This window comes from Gopherus evgoodei, chromosome 13 (genome assembly GCF_007399415.2).
Source record: "Gopherus evgoodei ecotype Sinaloan lineage chromosome 13, rGopEvg1_v1.p, whole genome shotgun sequence".
Classification (NCBI taxonomy): Eukaryota; Metazoa; Chordata; order Testudines; family Testudinidae; genus Gopherus; species Gopherus evgoodei.
The window spans coordinates 19,419,256-19,441,769 of record NC_044334.1 but is presented as its reverse complement, the minus strand read 5'-3'; the positions used below and the strand labels follow the sequence as shown (position 1 = coordinate 19,441,769).

Sequence of the window (22,514 nt, the reverse complement as noted above, 5' to 3'; positions counted from 1 at the left end):
TCATCTTCCTTTTAAAAAAATTATCTTCTCTTGATCATGCTCTGTACCCAGTAAGCAGGGGGCAGATTTGCATGAAGATGTCGTTCTCCAGCACTGGAGGTTTAAGAGAGAATCAGAGTGTCCCAGCCACAGACCCGTTTGCCTCAGGAAGCCAAACTTGTCTGGATTCCCACCATGGCCTGGGCACCTCTGCTCCTCACGCTGCTCACATACTGCTCAGGTCAGCTGGGCAGGTTTATGTGCAGTGGGATTGTTATGGAGGAGGTGACTTTTCAAGGAATAAAGAAACTGAATTAATTATAATGTGTTTGTAATGTTGATTTCAGGGGTCAGTTCACAGGCTGTGGTGGCTCAGGAGCCCTCAGTGTTCATTGCCCCAGGAGGGGCCATCACTCTGTCCTGCAGCCTGAGCACTGGAGCCATCACCACCAGCAACTATCCCTCCTGGTACCAGCAGAAACCAGGCTCGGCTCCTCGGATGCTCATATATGAAACTAATAAGAGACCTCAGGCATCCCGCCCGGTTCTCTGGGTCCATTTCCAGTAACGACGCTGCCCTGGCCATCACCGGTGTCCAGGTAGAGGACGACGCTGACTATTACTGTGCTGTGTACACGGGTAGCAGTGGTGCACTATACACAGTGATACAGCGAGGTGGGGAACTGAGATAAAAACTTCCCCTTTTCTCCCCCTCTCTCTGCACTGGCTCTGCTGGGAACGGTGCAGGCTACAGTCTGGCTTCTGCCAAGAAAGAGTCCAACTGCTGATTAATTTCCAATTAGAATTCCAGCCCTTCTCTCCCAGGGTGTGGCCCTTTCTTGCCTCCTTCTGCCTCTCCTTTGCACAGGGAACAGCGCTGCCCTGTTCTCTAATTGCTCTCTGCAGTCTGCAGATCAGCTCAGGCAAATCTCTGTGTCTAGCCGAACGGGCCTGTGTTTTAAAACACTGGGCATGTGTCTCCTCAACTGGCACTCTTGATGGTCTTCGCACACAATCCCTGACACTGAATCACGATACACTGGGGGCCAAATCCAGAAGGGCTGCATAGGGGGGTATGAGCTAGACTCCCTTCAACACACACAGATGATTGAAATATGTCATTGTAACAGGTAAAATGCAGGTTCTGGAGTCATATTACTTTAATCCAAAGGCCATCTTGCTGCATCTATTATTTTCTGAGGGAAGATACTTTTGTTCCTTCCTGATATCTTACCTCTCCGCATACAGCAATGTACTAAGCTAGCTAGCTCCATGTTTTTTAACCTTGGGAGATAACAGGCCAGAAGTCTGATTTCAGTTGAACTGGTGTAAATGCAAAGTAATTCCATTAAGGGCAATGAAGTTTACTCTGTATCCACACTGGTGGTGTAAATGAGATCAGAATTTGGCCCATTGGCTTTGGGAAAGGGCAATGCACTGGCTGGTGTCTGTACAGTCTGCAAAGTCCATGTAACTTTGACTGAGTCCCACCCTGATCCCTTATGACAATATTCCAGCTGCAGGCTTGTGAGTGGAAAACACATTTCCCTTCCACACTCCCATCAGCAACAGCCTGTGGGCCGTGTCAGAGCTCCATTTCCCAATTAGTCACAGAGCTTCCCAGCCTGAGCCCATTCCTTCCCCACACAGCCCGGTGGGAACGGCTGCAGCTGCTGCTTGAATCTCTGGACCCTACAAGTAATCCAGGGCTACAAGTGGACTCCGTGCAATGCAGAAAATCACTTCTCCCCCTGTGCAGGGTTCTCCTCTGTACTGTGAATGAGCAGCCCTGGTCTACACTCACCAGTGTTGGGTATCAGTTACTAAACACTTGTCCTTTATGGCCCTTCTCCCATCTCAGAGTGGGAGCGCAGAGGTCACGGCAGCAGCAGCAGCCAGTGAGCAGGGAGCTGATTTGCATGAAGGGGCCGGTCTCCAGCACTGGGGGTTTAAGAGAGAATCGGAGGGTCCCAACCACAGACCTGTTTGCCTCAGGAGCCCGAGTGCATCTGGATTCCCCACCATGGCCTGGGCCCCTCTGCTCCTCGTGCTGCTCATTTACTGCACTGGTATTGAGGAGTCTTTCAAAATTACTCATAATTTTCTGCATATTTAATTTCCTCTTACTCTGGGGGCAGCGCTTCAGCTCCTCTCACTCTGTATTCTCTTTGTGATTGATTCTGTTCCAGGTTCTGATGCCCAGTTTGTGCTGACTCAGCCACCCTCAGTATCAGCGTCTCATGGGCAAACGGTTACGATCTCCTGTGCCAGGAGCAGCGGCAGCATCAGTGATAGCTGGAATTCCTGGTACCAACAGAGCCCTGGCCGTGCTCCAGTACTGATTATATATGAGGATAGCAAGCGGCCCTCAGGGATTCCAAGTCGATTCTCTGGTGCCATTGACAGCTCTGCCAATGCTGCCACTCTAACCATCTCTGGGCTCCAAGCCGACGATGAGGCTGATTATTATTGTGCTTCATATGCTGGCAGTGGCAATTCCACAGTGCTGCAAGCACAAGGGGAACTGAGACCAAAACCTCCCACAGCAGCTCAAAGAAACTCCTCTGCGTTGGTCTCACTGCGTCTTTGTGCTGCTTGAGGCCCTGCAGCGATATGAACTGTCTCTCCCCAGCCACGGTGTTACAATCCCAAATCAAGGGTACATTGTGAGGTAGCTTGTGTGTGTCTTGTTGGGGGACAGCCATGGAGGCAGCTACTCTGTGGGGATGCATTGAGGCATTGTACCGGCATGGGGTGGACATAGGCAAAGGCCTCTCAGGGCACTGGGGAGGCAGGGGCTGGTGAAAGGAGCAGCCTGTGCTCTCCCATCGCTGCTGCCCAATGCTGGCGATCCACAGGGGTGTGGCCCTGTCCACTCCTCACCTGGGCTGGCCGTGCTGCCCTTAGCATGGTGGGATGACACTAGGTGGTAGCTGACCCCCAAGCCAGCACTCCAGATAGCTCCGTATCTATATTGGGTCTGGCTCCCGTGCAGGTGCACTGAGATGGGAAGAGAGTTGGGATGTGTTTTCATGGGTGAGCTGCTCGTTCTTGAAACCCCTGCTGCATGATTCCCAAGCCAGACACACCTGGGGAGGAAGGGTTGGGCCGGCTCCACCTGGGATGGGATGTCATAGGGGATTGTACCAAGGGGCATTATAGCCAATAATAGTGTTTAAGCCTTAAACATGACTATAGAAATTCCAGGTCACAGGATGCCTGAGTACGAACGATACTTAATCAGACAGGTGCTAGGAAACCATGACACATTTTCTGAGAGAGAGAATAACTGGAATGAATTTTATCACATATGCAACTGATATGACCCCAACTCTGGAGGGGTGGCCAATATGTGGGGGCAGAATGACACTGCAAAGACATGTGGGGAGATTAAATCATTGGAGGCTGCAGGAAACCAGAGGAGACTTGGTGCTAAGAAACATAAAGCCTTCTCCCAGGGAAGGAAATGAACAGCACAGAGAGAAAGTGGGGTAGGACCACAACCAGGCAGTTCCACCCATGACACTGAAGTGATTTCTTTCTGGTTTGTATCGCTAACACTATCCTAGCAGTGACCCCTGGAAGGGGTGCGATTGGGCCTGGCATCAGAAGGGGAGGTAGCTGCAGAAAAATCTCTTTTGATAAGAAAATGACCCACAGGCTGAAGCCACTGGTGAATATACCAATGACCAGTAGGTGTCATCATTGTCCCGCAGTTTTGCCAGCTGTACTAAGGCTCCTTGGGACAGAAATGTCTAGCACAACCTGCGAACCCTGCAGGGAGATTTCCCTGTAACTGATTATTCACCCCAAACTAGGTACTTTTTGTACCATGCTTTTATAGCCACATCAGTCTCAAATGCAAATGGAAGTTATATGAAATGTTGGAGGACCCTGCATCTCCTTGTGAGCACCAGGCTGACGCGGCTTGACCACTGGGCTACACACAAACCATGGTACGTGTCCAGTGCCATCCAACGTAGACATGATGTCTACCCTCACTGTCCAGGCCGCCCATCTAGGTCTCATCTAGGGTATTTCAAATGAGGAAAAAAGCAGTTTACAGTGTTGCAGAGACGCAGGCTGAGAGCATTATCTGCTTTATTTAGTAACTCAAGGCGGGCTGGGATTGCTGCTGCCCAGCTGTGCAGATGACCTTCCTGGGGACTGAGGTCCCGCAGTAGGTGCATCACTGGAAAGAGCAGACCCCTGCTGCTCTCGCTGTTTTCATCCCCAGGGCTTTGTTGTTCCAGTGAATGTCCATCTGCTCACAGAGGCTAGAGCCTCACAGTCGATGCTTCTGGTCCTGGAGATGGGAAAGTCCCAGGTTGCTGGTTTTCTCTTCACTGCTCAGGGAAGCTTGGTTGTGGGATGGAAATTGCTTAAATCCTGCTCTGTCCAGCAGCAGGACACGTGAACAAGGGCCAATCTGGGTTCATTTGACGACAAAGACTTAATAGATTAAAGGGGTCCCTTCTCTCTTAGTATGCACAGTGGCCACTGAAGCTAGAAGGAGTTCAGGTATGTCTAGGACTTCAGGATTTTTTCCACCTACAGAAAGGACTGGGAGGATACTAGTGAGACCTTATTTCATGACTTCTAGAAGAGGTTTTCTGGAGGATTTTCCTGGAATAAATAGAGAATAAACTTCAGTTTGCGTCCATCTAATTCTCCAGAAAGTAGCAGAAAACCAAGATTAAAAACTTAATTGACACAGAGGATTTCAGACATGATGGAAGATGGACCTGAACTAAAACCTGGGTGTATCAGGCTTCATTTTGCAGTGGTCAGTGGTGGGACAGGGAACAGGAAAGCTCTCTGAAAAGTAAGAGCAGGCAGTGCTTAATTTGTGCCAGGGCTTGCCAGGGCTGAGCCCCAGCACTTCTAGGAGCGGCAGTTCATAGCTCCGCCACGGCCACTCTGGGCTTGCTGCATCAGGTATGAATGTAAAAAATTGCTTGAGCCCCAGCATCTCATTGCTTGAGCCTTGGCATCTCGGTCATTACGAATTAAGCACTGAGAGCAGGGAAGTCAATAAACTGTTTCCGCTTCACTGAGTTTAATCACTTACAAGGATGATCCCTCCTTTATCTGACTCGGGGCAGGGAGGTGCAGACATCAGCAGTCAGTGACCAGGGAGCAGATTTGCATAAAGGGGCCATTCTCCAGCTCTGGGGGTTTAAAAGCGAATCAGGGGGTTCCAGCCACAGACCCGTTTGCCTCAAAAAGCTGAGCTCGTCTGGATTCCCACCATGGCCTGGGCCCCTCTGCTCCTCACGCTGCTCACTTACTGCTCGGGTAGGTGGAGGGTTTTGCTAATAAGACTTGTCATCCCTTTTAGCTCACCTCTTTCGCTTATTCCAATAAATGGGGGAACCGGCTGATCTAACAATGTTCTCTTTGCTACTGATTTTGTTTCAGGGTCCTTGGCCCAGTTTGTGCTGACTCAGCCGCCCTCAGTATCAGCGTCTCCTGGGCAAACGGTTACGATCTCCTGTGCCAGGAGCAGCGGCAGCATCAGTGGCTACTATGTATCCTGGTACCAACAGAAGCCTGGCAGTGCCCCAAAGCTAATTATATGAGTGGAACAAGAGACCCTCTGGAATCTCCGACCGATTCTCTGGCTCTACAGACCTCCGCCAATGCTGCCACTCTAACCATCTCTGGGCTCCAAGCCGACGATGAGGCTGATTATTATTGTGCTTCATATGATGCAGCTACAATTCCACAGTGCTACAGAGCCATGGGGAACTGAGACCAAAACCTCCCACAGCAGCTCAAGTGAAACTGCTCTGCGCTGGTCTCACTGTGTCTTTGTGCTCCCTGAGGCCCTGCAGCGAAATGAACTGTCTCTCCGCCACGGGTGTTACAATCCCAAATCAAGGGTACATTGTGAGGTAGCCCCGGCTTCTGGCAAGGGAAGCCCTTGCTGGTAGACACGTTTCCACTCTGGTCAGGAGGGAGAGAGAGGTGGGTCTGTACCCAAGATAGGTGACGATTAGGGAGCCAAAAGCCTGAGGGTGGGTGAGTAGGGCCTCTGGGTGCAATTGTTTTACACATCATAATCTGTCTTTCATCTCTGGGGAGAAGAGTTGAAATCTGGACCCAGGTCCCCAGTGAAAATGAGACTGGTGGTTCCGCTGGTGTCCCCAGTTACATCCAGTACAAATGACTGGAGATCTTGATGTGAGAGCTCACGATAGGAAGAACAGAGGTGTTCCAGATATTCAGGTGGTTGCTGAAACTGGGCACAGGCCTGTGGCTAGAATGACAGATGCCTCAGGTCAGGGTTGGAATGGGAGAAGCTGGTACAGACCATTCCCATGCTCCATCCTACGGCATCTGCAGTGACCAGAGAGCACAGAGTTATCAATGAGGCGCAGAGCGGGACTCTGCCTGCTCTGTGCTCTCAGCCCATTGAAACAACGTCCCTTGGGTTGTTTCTGGCCCCTTTTTGACAGAACTGAAGAGACAGGAGCCATTGAGTGAGCAGCAGATTTGCATGAAGGGGCCATTCTCCAGCTCTGGCAGTTTAAGAGAGAATCAGAGGTTCCCAGCCAGGCACCTTTGTCTCAGGAAGCTGAGTTCATCTGGATCTCCCACCATGGCCTGGGCCCCTCTGCTCCTCGCACTGCTCACTTACTGCGTTGGTAAGCTGTGGGAAGCTATCTGCTGGATGAAACAAACTAAAAATTGATTAGCTGTAATGCTAAATATCTGTCATGTGCTCCATGCTAGGGGAATTTCTGATGGATTTCTTTCTCATGTTTCAGGTTTCAGTTCCCAGCAACTCCAGTCACTGAAGGTGTCTGAGTTAGTGTCTCCTGGAGGGACCGTGACCCTCTCTTGCAGCCTGAGCAGTGGGGCCCTCACTGATAATAACTACTGTCAATAACCTAGTCCCAGATTTGGACCTTAGCGTCCAAAATGGGGGTTAGCATGAAAATCTCCAAGCTTAGTTACCAGCTTGGACCTGGTACTGCTGCCACCACCCAAAAATTAGAGTGTTTTGGGGCACTCTGGTCCCCCAAAAACCTTCCCTGGGGACCCCAAGACCCAAAACCCTTGAGTCTCACAACAAAGGGAAATAAACCTTTTCCCTTCCCCCCCACCCAGGTGTTCCTGGAGAGATACAGAAGCAACCTCTGTGAATCTAAGCAGAGGGACTCCACCTCCCCGTTCCCAGTCCTGGAAAACAGAATACTTCCCTCTTCACCCAGAGGGAATGCAAAGTCAGGCTAGTAAATCTAACACCCACAGATCTCCCCCAATTCCCTGGTGAGCTGTAGACCCAATTCCCTGGAGTTCCTCACTAAAGAAAAACTCCAACAGGTTTTAAAAGAAAGCTTTATATAAAAAGAAAGAAAAATACATACAAATGGTCTCTCTGTATTAAGGTGACAAATACAGGGTCAATTCCTTAAAAGAAATATGAATAAACAGCCTTATTCAAAAAAGAATACAATTTAAAGCACTCCAGCAACTACAGACATGTAAATACAAAGAACATATAAATCCCTATCTGACCTTTGGTACTTACAACTGGGAAACAGAAGATTAGAAAGCAGGAAACAGAAATCACTTCTCATCCGAAGAGCATACAGGCAGAAGACAAAGAACTCAGACACAAACTTCCCTCCACCCAGAGTTGAAAAAATCCTGTTTCCTGATTGGTCCTCTGGTCAGGTGCTTCAGGTGAAAGAGACATTAACCCTTAGCTATCTGTTTATGACAACCACGCTGGGTTCAACAGAGACTGGGGAATGTTCCTCGGCTGATCATGCACAGCACGAGTACCAGGCCCTCGGGGATCCCAGAGCGTTTCACTGGCTCCAGATCGGGTAACACCATGTCCTTGACCATCACGGGGGCCCTGGCAGAGGATGATGCTGATTATTACTGTTCTGTGTGGACAGGGACTGCTGATCACAGTGACACTGTCATATGGGGAAGTGATACAAAAACCTCCCTCCCCAGCCTGTACCCTGTTGGGAGCACTTATTCTTTGCACCGGGGGTCACAGGGGCAAAGCCAATGTTCTGGGCACAGACTGGGTGCCAGTTTCTCTCCTTACAAACTTCCCCATGACACAGCAATACAGCCTGGGAGAACTGGAGCCTCCTTTTGAGGGCCTACAGTCGGAGTGGGAGATTAGTTTGAAAGGCGCCAAACATGGGATGAATTGTCTGGTGGTGTCAATCTGTGTAGCTTCACTGACTGCAGGGAGGCGAGGGCGATTTACACAGCTGAGAATCACAACCACAATGCCTGTCGCTGTTATCAGTTGGTGCTTGCCCCCTGTCCATGTGCCTGCAAAACCCCCAGCCCTAAAATGAAACATCAAATAATGACAATCCTAGTGATCTGCCCATGTGACCCCCAAGATCACATCCAGCCATGAACAAGTACAACCACGAACCCCTTATGCTCCCCCTCCTGTGACCCGGTGTGCCTGGGGCAGCCCTCACTGGCAATGCCATGTGCTGCAAAAGGGAGAGCAGATACTCCCTAAACTGGTGATTAACACTGAAGTTAGACTCAACAATCACTCACAAACTGTTCCTGATCCCCCACCTTGGTTATCAAGGAGCTGAAAAAGAACCACACAGCCCCTTTATTGCATTCCAGTTCTCTGGCTCACAATCTGTGCCTAGGTCCAGTACAGTGAGAAGTTATTTTAAAAGCTCTGCTCACATATACAAAATGTGCTTCTGACCCCAAAGGGTCAGCCACGTTACCAGATCAATGTGAGTTTGGATCTTACCCAAAATACAACGCTGCCAGCCAGTCCTTTGGTGTCTAAACTAAAGGTTTATTGGAAAGGAAAAAGAACAAGAAGAGAGTTGCTCAATGGTAAAGCAATCACATACATACAGACATCAAAGTCCATATATCAGGTTCTTAGCAGTATAGGTGAGTTTGCTGGCTTGAAATTCCCTCTGGAACTCATCCGCAGCTTAAATGGGTCATTCAGGCCTTTGTTCAGAGCTTCATTTTATAGAAAATATACTCCAGAGGTAAGAAACAAGAATAAAGAGAAAATGGAGATGATGCAGCTGCCTTTTGTATTTTGCCACGTGGCTGGTACTTCCTGTGTCCCCAAACACAAGCTTTGCAGCACATGGCATGGCATGCCCCCACATGCATTGCTGACTCATCAGGTGTATCCCCTGGCTCCCTTCAATGGGTTCATGGTACAGCGGATTATGCTCAATGGGCCATTGAACAGGGTAGGCAGTGCTGATGCCAATCTGTCTGGGGGCATCATACAGCAACACAATGTACATTTGGAAATAGAGATATACCCTGAGTATCTAGAACTCACAGTACAAAGGTGATACAAACATAAAAACAAGATTATCATACTCAGCAAATTATAACATTTTTGCAGATACCTTACATGGCATATCTGGTCAGATTCACTGCAATTTTATAATATTGGTATCAATAACATCACAAAGTGTTCTGCATATTCCATACAGCCACAGCTGCCTCCCCAGCAGACTTTTCCCCAGTCTTTTCAACCATTCCTGTGTTGCTGGGAGACAATTCCTCTGTTAGTTATTGTGAGGGATCAAAGACCCCCTCTTGGGGAATGGAATGTGTTAGACAGGAATTGCTGTCTCATTGTTTCCTTGTGCTCCCCCGTCAGTCCATCTGTCTGTCAGTCTCTCCACCTGGTGTCTCTCGTCTTCTTCACAGACTGTGAGCTCTCTGGGACAGGGACCACCATGTTTTTCTGGGTTTGTACAGCACCTGGCACAATGTGGTCCTGGTCCATGACAGAGGCTTCCAGGTGCTACCCAATGCACGTAATAGCCAATAATGTTAATGGGAAGAAGGGCCTCCCTCTTACAGCAGTTTCCTAAGTAGCTCTTCTCCATGACCACTGACAGAGCCTGGGGAACGTGGCCCCTGTGCTCCGGGCTGAGCCTGTAGCGTTCCCCTTGGAGGTATCTCAGGCAAAGGCAAAGTATTTGCCCGGTCACAGATCTGTCGCTTGGCCAGAAGAGGTCACTGAAGCTGCAGAAATCCCCTGGTGTCTGGTCGCTCTGGTGCTTAGTTTGCCAGGGTCGGCTCCCTCTCACCAGATAGCAGGGTGGAGCCTGCAGTGGCTTTGGGTTGACTCTGGACACGGCTGGCTGACGGTCCTGCTAAGCCTCAGTTCCTTGGCTGGGGGAGGGAGGGTGAAAGCCCAAATGTGTGATAATGTTACAGTGGAGTTAGAGTGACCCAGCCTCATCTCAATTGATTGGCACAATTAGAACAAGCAGACGGAGGGAGAGAAAAGGGAAAAGGAAAGAGAAGAATAAGGATCAGGAGCAATTAGTTGAAACTCCATTTCTGGGGGCAGCTTCAGCTTCTTCACTCTCTCTCCTCCTCCTTTCCCTCCTCCTCCGCTTGCCTGTTCCCCTAGACAACAGCTCTCGGGGTGGGCATTGGCTGGCAGAGTCCTGGTCCCCCTGGGGTCCTTTAGAGCATAAGAATGGCCATACGGGGTCAGACCAATGCTCCATCTAGCCCACTATCCTGTGTTCCGACAGTGGCCAATGCCAGGTGCTTTAGAGGGAATGAACCGAACAGGAAATCATCAAGTGATCCAGCCCGTCGCCCATTCCCAGCTTCTGGCAAACGGCAGCTAGGGATACTTCAGAGCATGGTTTTGCATCCCTGCCCATCGTTGCTAATAGCCATTGGTGGACATATCCTCCATGAACGTATCTAGTTCTTTTTTGAACTCAGTAATACCTTTGCCCTTCACAACATCCTCTGGCAATGAGTTCCACAGGTTGACTCTGTGTTGTGTGAAGAAATAGGTCCTTTGTTTGTTTTAAACCTGCTGCCTACTAATATCATTGGGTGACACCTAGTTCTTGTGTTGTGAGAAGGGGTAAATAACATTTCCTTATTTATTTTCTCCACACCATTCCTGATTTTATAGACCTCTATTATATTCCCCCTAAGTTGTCTCTTTTCGAAGCTCAAAAGACCCAGTCTTATTAATCTCTCTCCATACAGAAGCTATTCCATACCCCTCATCATTTTTGTTGCCTTTTTTTCTGTACTTTTCCCAATTCCAATATATCTTTTCTGAGGTGGGACGCCCAGATCTACAGGCACTATACTAGATGTGGGTGTACCATGGATTTCTTCCTTTAGTCCCAAGGCCAGGCAGGGTAAGGGATGAAACTCATGGTACCTGGTGTAGATGGTGCCCTGTAGGTGAGGAGAGCCCTGCAGCTGTGACCTGGGAGCTTTCAGGGTAGCCCAGAGTGAGAGCAGGCCCAGTTACATGACACGGAGCCAGGAAGGTGCAAAGGAACATGATGGGGAGAGCATCCAGATCTGCAAAGCTCTGCCAGGGAGACAGACTCTGCTGTCTTGTTCTCTGGAGCAGCTCCTCCGGCTCTGTAGGGGTCTCACAGAACAGGCTCAGATCCCTTCTGTAAATATATTTTAAGGCTATTGCTGCGTCACTGGTCTGTCTGTCTAAGCTTTTATCCTGTGCTTATCCCAGTGGGACTGGAGCATGTGTGTGTGTTGCTGCGGGCGGACTGTGAGCCTGGCCAATGCTGCGCTCCCTGTTTGCCAGTCAAGGACTGTTAGACTGTTCAGAGAGCCCCATTTCTCTCTGGCCCCCAGTGACTGATCCCCAGGATCCCCTCTGAGCTCTCTCTGCTAGGGGCTGGCTTTGTGACCCTGGCTGGCCCAGAGTCACTTGGAACGTGGCTTTTACTCTTTGAGGGACTAATTTGTCCTTTTCCCCACACTTGCAGAGGGTGCACAAACGTGTGAGGCAGCAGAGCCAGAAAGGTCATGCTGCACGGCGATGGGAGGATGCAGGAAGCCTGCCCAGATTCATTTCCCACAGCCCCGTGTACCTTGCAGAGCTCCTCCAGCCCAGCGTGCAGGGGAGTTTCAGCTAAAGCCAGGGGATCTGTGACCATGTAGAACCAGACTCCCGGCAGGGGAGGTGTAGCAGCCACACAAGGGGCGATGGATCAATTTTGCTACTCTTCTTTGGCAGGTGGGGGTGGGCTGGGTTCCCTGCCTGTCCGGCACATGGGCTGTTTGCTCAGGCTGTGCCCAGGGACCAGGCGTTTCCCATAACGGGAGTGAGGGAGCGATTGGGCTGCAGGGGCCAGAGAGGAGACGCTCTCAGGCAGGAGCCTTCTGTACTGGATGCTGAGTGATGGACGATCTACAACCCCAAGGGCTTTTCTGTCACCTATATTTACTCCTGCTCTGCAACCCATCCCCTGCCCATTGCAGTGTCAAATATGGGTGCCCAGGGCTCTGTGTGTTCTGCCCCTCTGAGGCGGGGAGAGGAGCACACGCAGACCCCCTGAAAGCCAAACCGCAGGAAGGAATCGTCAGCAACAGCAGAACTGGGGCATGTGTCTGATTAAACAAACGTGAACTCACTGCTTCACCGGGAAAGTTCAATCACGTCCAGCCATCATTGAATTGTGATAATTCATTGGATTTTATCTTTGATTAACTTGAAAGCAGAAAGTCCTTTACTGCCTGAAATGGATACCAAACATCAGTGAAGCTCAGCTAATTAATGAATCACTAATTATCCACATACACAATTTTAAAGAATGATAGAGGCTTCTTGTATTTGTGGGAAAACAACCGTGGTTAATACCCCTGAATTGCCCTCCACAGAACGGTAGCCAGCAATCATCATAGCACTGCTCAGTGCCTTATTCTGCTCGTGCGCGTACTGGGGGTCTGGGTTCAAATCCTCATTGCCTCTGGACTTGCAGAAATGAATCTAGGAGCTGTGTCATCATCAATTAGTTCTTCCTGGCTGAAAAAAATATTAGTAATTTAGCTGTTTCTTGCTCTGTCTGAGATTTGCTCTCTTCATGCTGCCTTCTTCTTCTGATCTTTCTTAAGCCTCATCTTCCTTTTAAAAAAATTATCTTCTCTTGATCATGCTCTGTACCCAGTGAGCAGGGGGCAGATTTGCATGAAGGGGTCGTTCTCCAGCACTGGGGGTTTAAGAGAGAATCAGAGTGTCCCAGCCACAGACCCGTTTGCCTCAGGAAGCTGAGCTCGTCTGGATTCCCACCATAGCCTGGGCCCCTCTGCTCCTCACACTGCTCACTTACTGCTCAGGTCAGCTGGGCAGGTTTATGTGCAGTGGGATTGTTATGGAGGAGGTGACTTTTCAAGGAATAAAGAAACTGAATTAATTATAATGTGTTTGTAATGTTGATTTCAGGGGTCAGTTCACAGGCTGTGGTGGCTCAGGAGCCCTCAGTGTTCATTGCCCCAGGAGGGGCCATCACTCTGTCCTGCAGCCTGAGCACTGGAGCCATCACCACCAGCAACTATCCCTCCTGGTACCAGCAGAAACCAGGCTCTGCTCCTCGGATGCTCATATATGAAACTAATAAGAGACCCTCAGGGATCCCAGCCCGGTTCTCTGGGTCCATTTCCAGTAACGACGCTGCCCTGGCCATCACCGGTGTCCAGGTAGAGGACGACGCTGACTATTACTGTGCTGTGTACACGGGTAGCAGTGGTGAACTATACACAGTGATACAGCGAGGTGGGCAACTGAGATAAAAACTTCCCCTTTTCTCGCCCTCTCTCTGCACTGGCTCTGCTGGGAACGGTGCAGGCTGCAGTCTGGCTTCTGCCAACAAAGAGTCCAACTGCTGATTAATTTCCAATTAGAATTCCAGCCCTTCTCTCCCAGGGTGTGGCCCTTTCTTGCCTCCTTCTGCCTCCCTTTGCACAGGGAACAGCGCTGCCCTGTTCTCTAATTGCTCTCTGCAGTCTGCAGACCAGCTCACGCAAATCTCTGTGTCTAGCCGAACGGGGCCTGTGTTTTAAAACACTGGGCATGTGTCTCCTCAACTGCACTCTTTGATGGTCTTCGCACACAATCCCTGACACTGAATCACGATACACTGGGGGCCAAATCCAGAAGGGCTGCATAGGGGGGTATGAGCTAGACTCCCTTCAACACACACAGATGATTGAAATATGTCATTGTAACAGGTAAAATGCAGGTTCTGGAGTCATATTACTTTAATCCAAGGCCATCTTGCTGCATCTATTATTTTCTGAGGGAAGATACTTTTGTTCCTTCCTGAGATCTTACCTCTCCACATACAGCAATGCACTAAGCTAGCTAGCTCCATGTTTTTTAACCTTGGGAGATAACAGGCCAGAGTCTGATTTCAATTGAACTGGTGTAAATGCAAAGTAATTCCATTAAGGGCAATGAAGTTTACTCTGTATCCACACTGGTGGTGTAAATGAGATCAGAATTTGGCCCATTGGCTTTGGGAAAGGGCAATGCACTGGCTGGTGTCTGTACAGTCTGCAAAGTCCATGTAACTTTGACTGAGTCCCACCCTGATCCCTTATGACAATATTCCAGCTGCAGGCTGTGAAGTGGAAAACACATTTCCCTTCCACACTCCCATCAGCAAACAGCCTGTGGCCGTGTCAGAGCTCCATTTCCCATTAGTCACAGAGCTTCCCAGCACTGACCCATTCCTTCCCCACACAGCCCGCTGGGAACGGCTGCAGCTGCTGCTTGAATCTCTGGACCCTACAAGTAATCCAGGGCTACAAGTGGACTCCGTGCAATGCAGAAAATCACTTCTCCCACCTGTGCAGGGTTCTTCTCTGTACTGTGAATGAGCAGCCCGTGGTCTACACTCACCAGTGTTGGGTATCAGTTACTAAACACTTGTCCTTTATGGCCCTTCTCCCATCTCAGAGTGGGAGCGCAGAGGTCACGGCAGCAGCAGCAGCCAGTGAGCAGGGAGCTGATTTGCATGAAGGGGCCGGTCTCCAGCTCTGGGGGTTTAAGAGAGAATCGGAGGGTCCCAGCCACAGACCTGTTTGCCTCAGGAACCCGAGTGCATCTGGATTCCCCACCATGGCCTGGGCCCCTCTGCTCCTCGTGCTGCTCATTTACTGCACTGGTATTGAGGAGTCTTTCAAAATTACTCATAATTTTCCGCATATTTAATTTCCTCTTACTCTGGGGGCAGCGCTTCAGCTCCTCTCACTCTGTATTCTCCTTGTGATTGATTCTGTTCCAGGTTCTGATGCCCAGTTTGTGCTGACTCAGCCACCCTCAGTATCAGCGTCTCCTGGGCAAACGGTTACGATCTCCTGTGCCAGGAGCAGCGGCAGCATCAGTGATAGCTGGAATTCCTGGTACCAACAGAGCCCTGGCCGTGCTCCAGTACTGATTATATATGAGGATAGCAAGCGGCCCTCAGGGATTCCAAGTCGATTCTCTGGTGCCATTGACAGCTCTGCCAATGCTGCCACTCTAACCATCTCTGGGCTCCAAGCTGACGATGAGGCTGATTATTATTGTGCTTCATATGCTGGCAGTGGCAATTCCACAGTGCTGCAAGCACAAGGGGAACTGAGACCAAAACCTCCCACAGCAGCTCAAATGAAACTCCTCTGCGTTGGTCTCACTGCGTCTTTGTGCTGCTTGAGGCCCTGCAGCTAAATGAACTGTCTCTCCCCAGCCACAGGTGTTACAATCCCAAATCAAGGGTACATTGTGAGGTAGCTTGTGTATGTCTTGTTGGGGGGGACAGCCAGGGAGGTAGCTGCTCTGTGGGGATGCATTGAGGCATTGTACCGGCATGGGGTGGACATAGGCAAAGGCCTCTCAGGGCACTGGGGAGGCAGGGGCTGGTGAAAGGAGCAGCCTGTGCTCTCCCCATCGCTGCTGCCCAATGCTGGCGATCCACAGGGGTTGTGGCCCTGTCCACTCCTCACCTGGGCTGGCCGTGCTGCCCTTAGCATGGTGGGATGACACTAGGTGGTAGCTGACCCCCAAGCCAGCACTCCAGATGAGCTCCGTATCTATATTGGGTCTGGCTCCTGTGCAGGTGCACTTAGATGGGAAGAGAGTTGGGATGTGTTTTCATGGGTGAGCTGCTCGTTCTTGAAACCCCTGCTGCATGATTCCCAAGCCAGACACACCCTGGGGAGGAAGGGTTGGGCCGGCTCCACCTGGGATGGGATGTCATAGGGGATTGTACCAAGGGGCATTATAGCCAATAATAGTGTTTAAGCCTTAAACATGACTATAGAAATTCCAGGTCACAGGATGCCTGAGTACGAACGATACTTAATCAGACAGGTGCTAGGAAACCATGACACATTTTCTGAGAGAGAGAATAACTGGAATGAATTGTTATCACATATGCAACTGATATGACCCCAACCCTGGAGGGGTGGCCAACATCTGGGAGGGCAGAATGACACTGCAAAGACATGTGGGGAGATTAAATCATTGGAGGCTGCAGGAAACCAGAGGAGACTTGGTGCTAAGAAACATAAAGCCTTCTCCCAGGGAAGGAAATGAACAGCACAGAGAGAAAGTGGGGTAGGACCACAACCAGGCAGTTCCACCCATCACACTGAAGTGAATTTCTTTCTGGTTTGTATCGCTAACACTATCCTAGCAGTGACCCCTGGAAGGGGTGCGATTGGGCCTGGGCATCAGAAGGGGAGGTAGCTGCAGAAAAATCTCTTTTGATAAGAAAATGACCCACAGGCTGAAGCCACTGGTGAATATACCAATGACCAGTAGGTGTCATCATTGTCCCGCAGTTTTGCCAGCTGTACTAAGGCTCCTTGGGACAGATAACGTCTAGCACAACCTGCGAACCCTGCAGGGAGATTTCCCTGTAACTGATTATTCACCCCAAACTAGGTACTTTTTGTACCATGCTTTTATAGCCACATCAGTCTCAAATGCAAATGGAAGTTATATGAAATGTTGGAGGACCCTGCATCTCCTTGTGAGCACCGGGCTGATGTGGCTTGACCACTGGGCTACACACAAAGCATGGTACGAGTCCAGTGCCATCCAACGTAGACATGATGTCTACCCTCACTGTCCAGGCCGCCCATCTAGGTCTCATCTAGTGTATTTCAAATGAGGAAAAAGAGCAGTTTACAGTTGCAGAGACGCAGGCTGAGAGCATTATCTGCTTTATTTAGTAACTCAAGGCGGGCTGGGATTGCTGCTGCCCAGCTGTGCAGATGACCTTCCTGGGGACTGAGGTCCCGCACTAGGTGCATCAATGGAAAGAGCAGACCCCTGCTGCTCTCTGCTGTTTTCATCCCCAGGGCTTTGTTGTTCCAGTGAATGTCCATCTGCTCATAGAGGATAGAGCCTCACAGTCAATGCTTCTGGTCCTGGAGATGGGAAAGTCCCAGGTTGCTGGTTTTCTCTTCACTGCTCAGGGAAGCTTGGTTGTGGGATGGAAATTGCTTAAATCCTGCTCTGTCCAGCAGCACGACACGTGAACAAGGGCCAGTCTGGGTTCATTTGATGACAAAGACTTAATAGATTAAAGGGGTCCCTTCATCTCTCATTATGCACAGTGGCCACTGAAGCTAGAAGGAGTTCAGGTATGTCTAGGACTTCAGGATTTTTCCACCTACAGAAAGGACTGGGAGGATACTAGTGAGACCTTATTTCATGACTTCTAGAAGAGGTTTTCTGGAGGATTTTCCTGGAATAAATAAAGAATAAACTTCAGTTTGCATCCATCTAATTCTCCAGAAAGTAGCAGAAAACCAAGATTAAAAACTTAATCGACACAGAGGAATTCAAGACATGATGGAGAGATGGACCTGAACTAAAACCTGGGTGTATCAGGCTTCATTTTGCAGTGGTCAGTGGTGGGACAGGGAACAGGAAAGCTCTCTGAAAAGGAAGAGCAGGCTGTGCTTAATTTGTGCCAGGGCTTGCCAGGGCTGAGCCCCAGCGCTTCTAGGAGTGGCAGTTCATAGCTCCGGCCACAGCCACTCTGGGCTTGCTGCATCAGGTATGAATGTAAAAAAATTGCTTGAGCCCCAGCATCTCATTGCTTGAGCCTTGGCATCTCGGTCATTACGAATTAAGCACAGAGAGCAGGGAAGTCAATAAACTGTTTCCGCTTCACTGAGTTTAATCACTTACAAGGATGATCCCTCCTTTATCTGACTCGGGGCAGGGAGGTGCAGACATCAGCAGCCAGTGAGCAGGGAGCAGATTTGCATAAAGGGGCCGTTCTCCAGCTCTGGGGGTTTAAATGCGAATCAGGGGGTCCCAGCCAGAGACCCGTTTGCCTCAGGAAGCTGAGTTCGTCTGGATTCCCACCATGGCCTGGGCCCCTCTGCTCCTCACGCTGCTCACTTACTGCTCTGGTAGGTGGAGGGTTTTGCTAATAAGAGTTGTCATCCCTTTTAGCTCACCTCTTTCGCTTATTCCAATAAATGGGGGAACCGGCTCCTCTAACAATGTTCTCTTTGCTACTGATTTTGTTTCAGGGTCCTTGGCCCAGTTTGTGCTGACTCAGCCGCCCTCAGTATCAGCGTCTCCTGGGCAAACGGTTACGATCTCCTGTGCCAGGAGCAGCGGCAGCATCAGTGGCTACTATGTATCCTGGTACCAACAGAAGCCTGGCAGTGCCCCAAAGCTAATTATATATGACTGGAACAAGAGACCCTCTGGAATCTCCGACCGATTCTCTGGCTCTACAGATACCTCCGCCAATGCTGCCACTCTAACCATCTCTGGGCTCCAAGCCGACGATGAGGCTGATTATTATTGTGCTTCATATGATGGCAGCTACAATTCCACAGTGCTACAGAGCCATGGGGAACTGAGACCAAAACCTCCCACAGCAGCTCAAGTGAAACTGCTCTGCGCTGGTCTCACTGTGCCTTTGTGCTCCCTGAGGCCCTGCAGCGAAATGAACTGTCTCTCCCCAGCCACGGGTGTTACAATCCCAAATCAAGGGTACATTGTGAGGTAGCCCCGGCTTCTGGCAAGGGGAAGCCCTTGCTGGTAGACACGTTTCCACTCTGGTCAGGAGGGAGAGAGAGGTGGGTCTGCACCCAAGATAGGTGACGATTAGGGAGCCAAAAGCCTGAGGGTGAGTGAGTAGGGCCTCTGGGTGCAATTGTTTTACACATCATCATAATCTGTCTTTCATCTCTGGGGAGAAGAGTTGAAATCTGGACCCAGGTCCCCAGTGAAAATGAGACTGGTGGTTCCGCTGGTGTCCCTAGTTACACCCAGTACAAATGACTGGAGATCTTGAAGTGAGAGGCTCACGATAGGAAGAACAGAGGTGTTCCAGATATTCAGGTGGCTGCTGAAACTGGGCACAGGCCTGTGGCTAGAATGACAGATGCCTCAGGTCAGGGTTGGAATGGGAGAAGCTGGTACAGACCATTCCCATGCTCCATCCTACGGCATCTGCAGTGACCAGAGAGCACAGAGTTATCAGTGAGGCGCAGAGCGGGACTCTGCCTGCTCTGTGCTCTCAGCCCATTGAAACAACCTCCCTTGGGTTGTTTCTGGCCCCTTTTTGACAGAACTGAAGAGACAGGAGCCATTGAGTGAGCAGCAGATTTGCATGAAGGGGCCATTCTCCAGCTCTGGCAGTTTAAGAGCGAATCAGAGGTTCCCAGCCAGGCACCCGTTTGTCTCAGGAAGCTGAGTTCATCTGGATCTCACACCATGGCCTGGGCCCCTCTGCTCCTCGCACTGCTCACTTACTGCATTGGTAAGCTGTGGGAAGTTATCTGCTGGATGAAACAAACTAAAAATTGATTAGCTGTAATGCTAAATATCTGTGATGTGCTCCATGATAGGCGAATTTCTGATGGATTTCTTTCTCATGTTTCAGGTTTCAGTTCCCAGCAACTCCAGTCACTGAAGGTGTCTGAGTTAGTGTCTCCTGGAGGGACCGTGACCCTCTCTTGCAGCCTGAGCAGTGGGGCCCTCACTGATAATAACTACTGTCAATAACCTAGTCCCAGATTTGGACCTTAGTGTCCAAAATATGGAGGTTAGCATGAAAATCTCCAAGCTTAGTTACCAGCTTGGACCTGGTACTGCTGCCACCACCCAAAAAATTAGAATGTTTTGGGGCACTCTGGTCCCCCCAAAAACCTTCCCTGGGGACCCCAAGACCCAAATCCCTTGAGTCTCACAACAAAGGGAAATAAACCTTTTCCCTCCCCCCCCCAGGTGCTCCTGGAGAGATACACAGAAGCAACCTCTGTGAATCTAAGCAGAGGGACTCCACCCTCCCCTTTCCCAGTCCTGGAAAACAGAATTACTTCCCTCTTCACCCAGAGGGAATGCAAAGGCTAGTAAATCTAACACCCACAGATCTCCCCCCAATTCCCTGGTGAGCTGTAGACCCAATTCCCTGGAGTTCCACACTAAAGAAAAACTCCAACAGGTTTTAAAAGAAAGCTTTATATAAAAAAGAAAGAAAAATACATACAAATGGTCTCTCTGTATTAAGGTGACAAATACAGGGTCAATTCCTTAAAAGAAATATGAATAAACAGCCTTATTCAAAAAAGAATACAATTTAAAGCACTCCAGCAACTACAGACATGTAAATACAAAAGAACATATAAATCCCTATCTGACCTTTGGTACTTACAACTGGGAAACAGAAGATTAGAAAGCAGGAAACAGAAATCACTTCTCATCCGAGAGAGCATACAGGCAGAAGACAAAGAACACAGACACAAACTTCCCTCCACCCAGAGTTGAAAAAATCCTGTTTCCTGATTGGTCCTCTGGTCAGGTGCTTCAGGTGAAAGAGACATTAAGCCTTAGCTATCTGTTTATGACACGCCCCCCAAATTGCAGACAGTGGGGAAGCTCACTGGTGGCGATTTCCTTCTAGAACTTTAAAATAAACAGATTACTACAACACATGCACCTTTACACATACCACTAAGTATATAACTAACAGACTTCTACATTTTAAGAACACTTTTCAGCTACTAGATTCTGGGAAACTCTCAAGGGAGAGTGCATCAGTTACTTTTTTAGAAGCTCCTGAGATGTGCTGAATTTCAAAATCAAAATCTTGGAGAGCTAAACTCCAGCGAAGAAGTTTCTTGTTGTTCCCCTTGGCAGTATGAAGCCACTTTAGTGCAGCATGGTCAGTTTGTAGTTGGAACCGCCGTCCCCAAACATATGGGCGTAGCTTTTCCAGGGCGTACACAATGGCATAGCATTCCTTTTCACTGACTGACCAGTGACTTTCCCTCTCAGACAGTTTCTTGCTGAGAAACACGACAGGATGGAAGTTGTGATCCGTTGCTTCCTGCATGAGAACTGCTCCTATACCACGCTCAGATGCATCCGTGGTTACTAGGAATGGCTTGTCAAAATCCGGGGCCCTGAGCACAGGGTCAGACATGAGCATTGCCTTAAGTTGGGTAAAGGCCTTTTGACACTCATTATTCCACTTAACTGCATTTGGCTGGGTCTTTTTGGTCAGGTCGGTCAGTGGGGCAGCGACTTGGCTGTAGTGTGGTACAAATCGCCTGTAGTACCCAGCCAAGCCTAAGAAGGATTGGACCTGTTTCTTTGACCTTGGGACAGGCCACTTTTGGATAGCATCCACCTTGGTCTGTAGGGGGTTTATGGTTCCTCGACGCACCTGGTGCCCCAGGTTAGTCACTCTGTTTTGGCCTATTTGACACTTTTTGGCCTTAACAGTTAGTCCGGCCTGCCTGATGCACTCAAAGACCTTTTCCAGGTGTAGTAGGTGTTCGGGCCAGGAGTCTGAAAAAATGGCCACATCATCAAGGTAGGCAACTGCATATTCTCCCAGTCCTGCTAGTAGACCATCTACCAGCCTCTGGAAGGTGGCGGGTGCATTTCGAAGGCCGAAAGGAAGGACATTGAATTCATACACCCCCGCATGGGTGACGAATGCTGACCTTTCCTTGGCAGGTTCATCTAGTGGTACTTGCCAGTACCCCTTGGTTAAGTCTATTGTAGAGATGAATTGAGCACGTCCCAACTTCTCCAATAGCTCATCGGTGCGTGGCATTGAATAGTTGTCTGGACGAGTTACCGCATTTAGCTTACGGTAGTCCACGCAAAAGCATATTTCCCCAGCTGGTTTGGGTACCAGAACCACTGGAGATGCCCATGCCCTGGTAGAGGAGCGGATTATACCCATCTGTAGCATGTTCTGGATCTCTCGTTCTATAGCAGCTTGGGCATGAGGAGACACCCGGTAGGGTGGGGTTCTGATTGGGTGAGCATTACCTGTGTCAATGGAGTGGTATGCCCGTTCAGTCCGTCCTGGGGTGGCTGAGAACAATGGGGTGAAGCTAGTGCACAGCTCCTCGATTTGTCGCCGCTGCAGACGTTCCAGGGTGGTTGAGAGGTTCACCTCTTCCACGCCACCGTCTTTTTTCCCGTCGTAGTAGACACCGTCAGGCCACTCAGCATCATCTTCCTGGACTGTAAACTGACAAACCTGTAAGTCTCTGGAATAGAAAGGCTTGAGAGAATTAACATGGTACACTCTAGGCTTTAGTGAGGAATTGGGAAATGCTATGAGGTAGTTCACAGTTCCCAGGCGCTCTTGGACCATGAATGGCCCTTCCCATGATGCTTCCATCTTATGGGTCTGTTGCGCCTTCAAGACCATAACCTGGTCTCCTATCTTGAAGGAACGTTCTCTAGCATGTCTGTCATACCA

At 49.7% G+C, this 22,514-nt stretch overlaps 1 pseudogene and 1 gene segment (V, D, J or C); both read left to right on the top strand.

Annotated features, from left to right (window-relative positions):
• The first annotated feature begins 5,203 nt into the window (after positions 1-5,203).
• On the top strand, positions 5,204-5,734 carry LOC115661069 (annotated as a pseudogene).
• A 6,242-nt stretch (positions 5,735-11,976) lies between these two features.
• Positions 11,977-15,159, top strand: LOC115661068. The segment is given in 4 exon segments: positions 11,977-12,007; positions 12,994-13,107; positions 13,214-13,543; positions 15,071-15,159. Coding segments are annotated over 4 exon segments (564 nt in total).
• Positions 15,160-22,514: the final 7,355 nt, after the last annotated feature.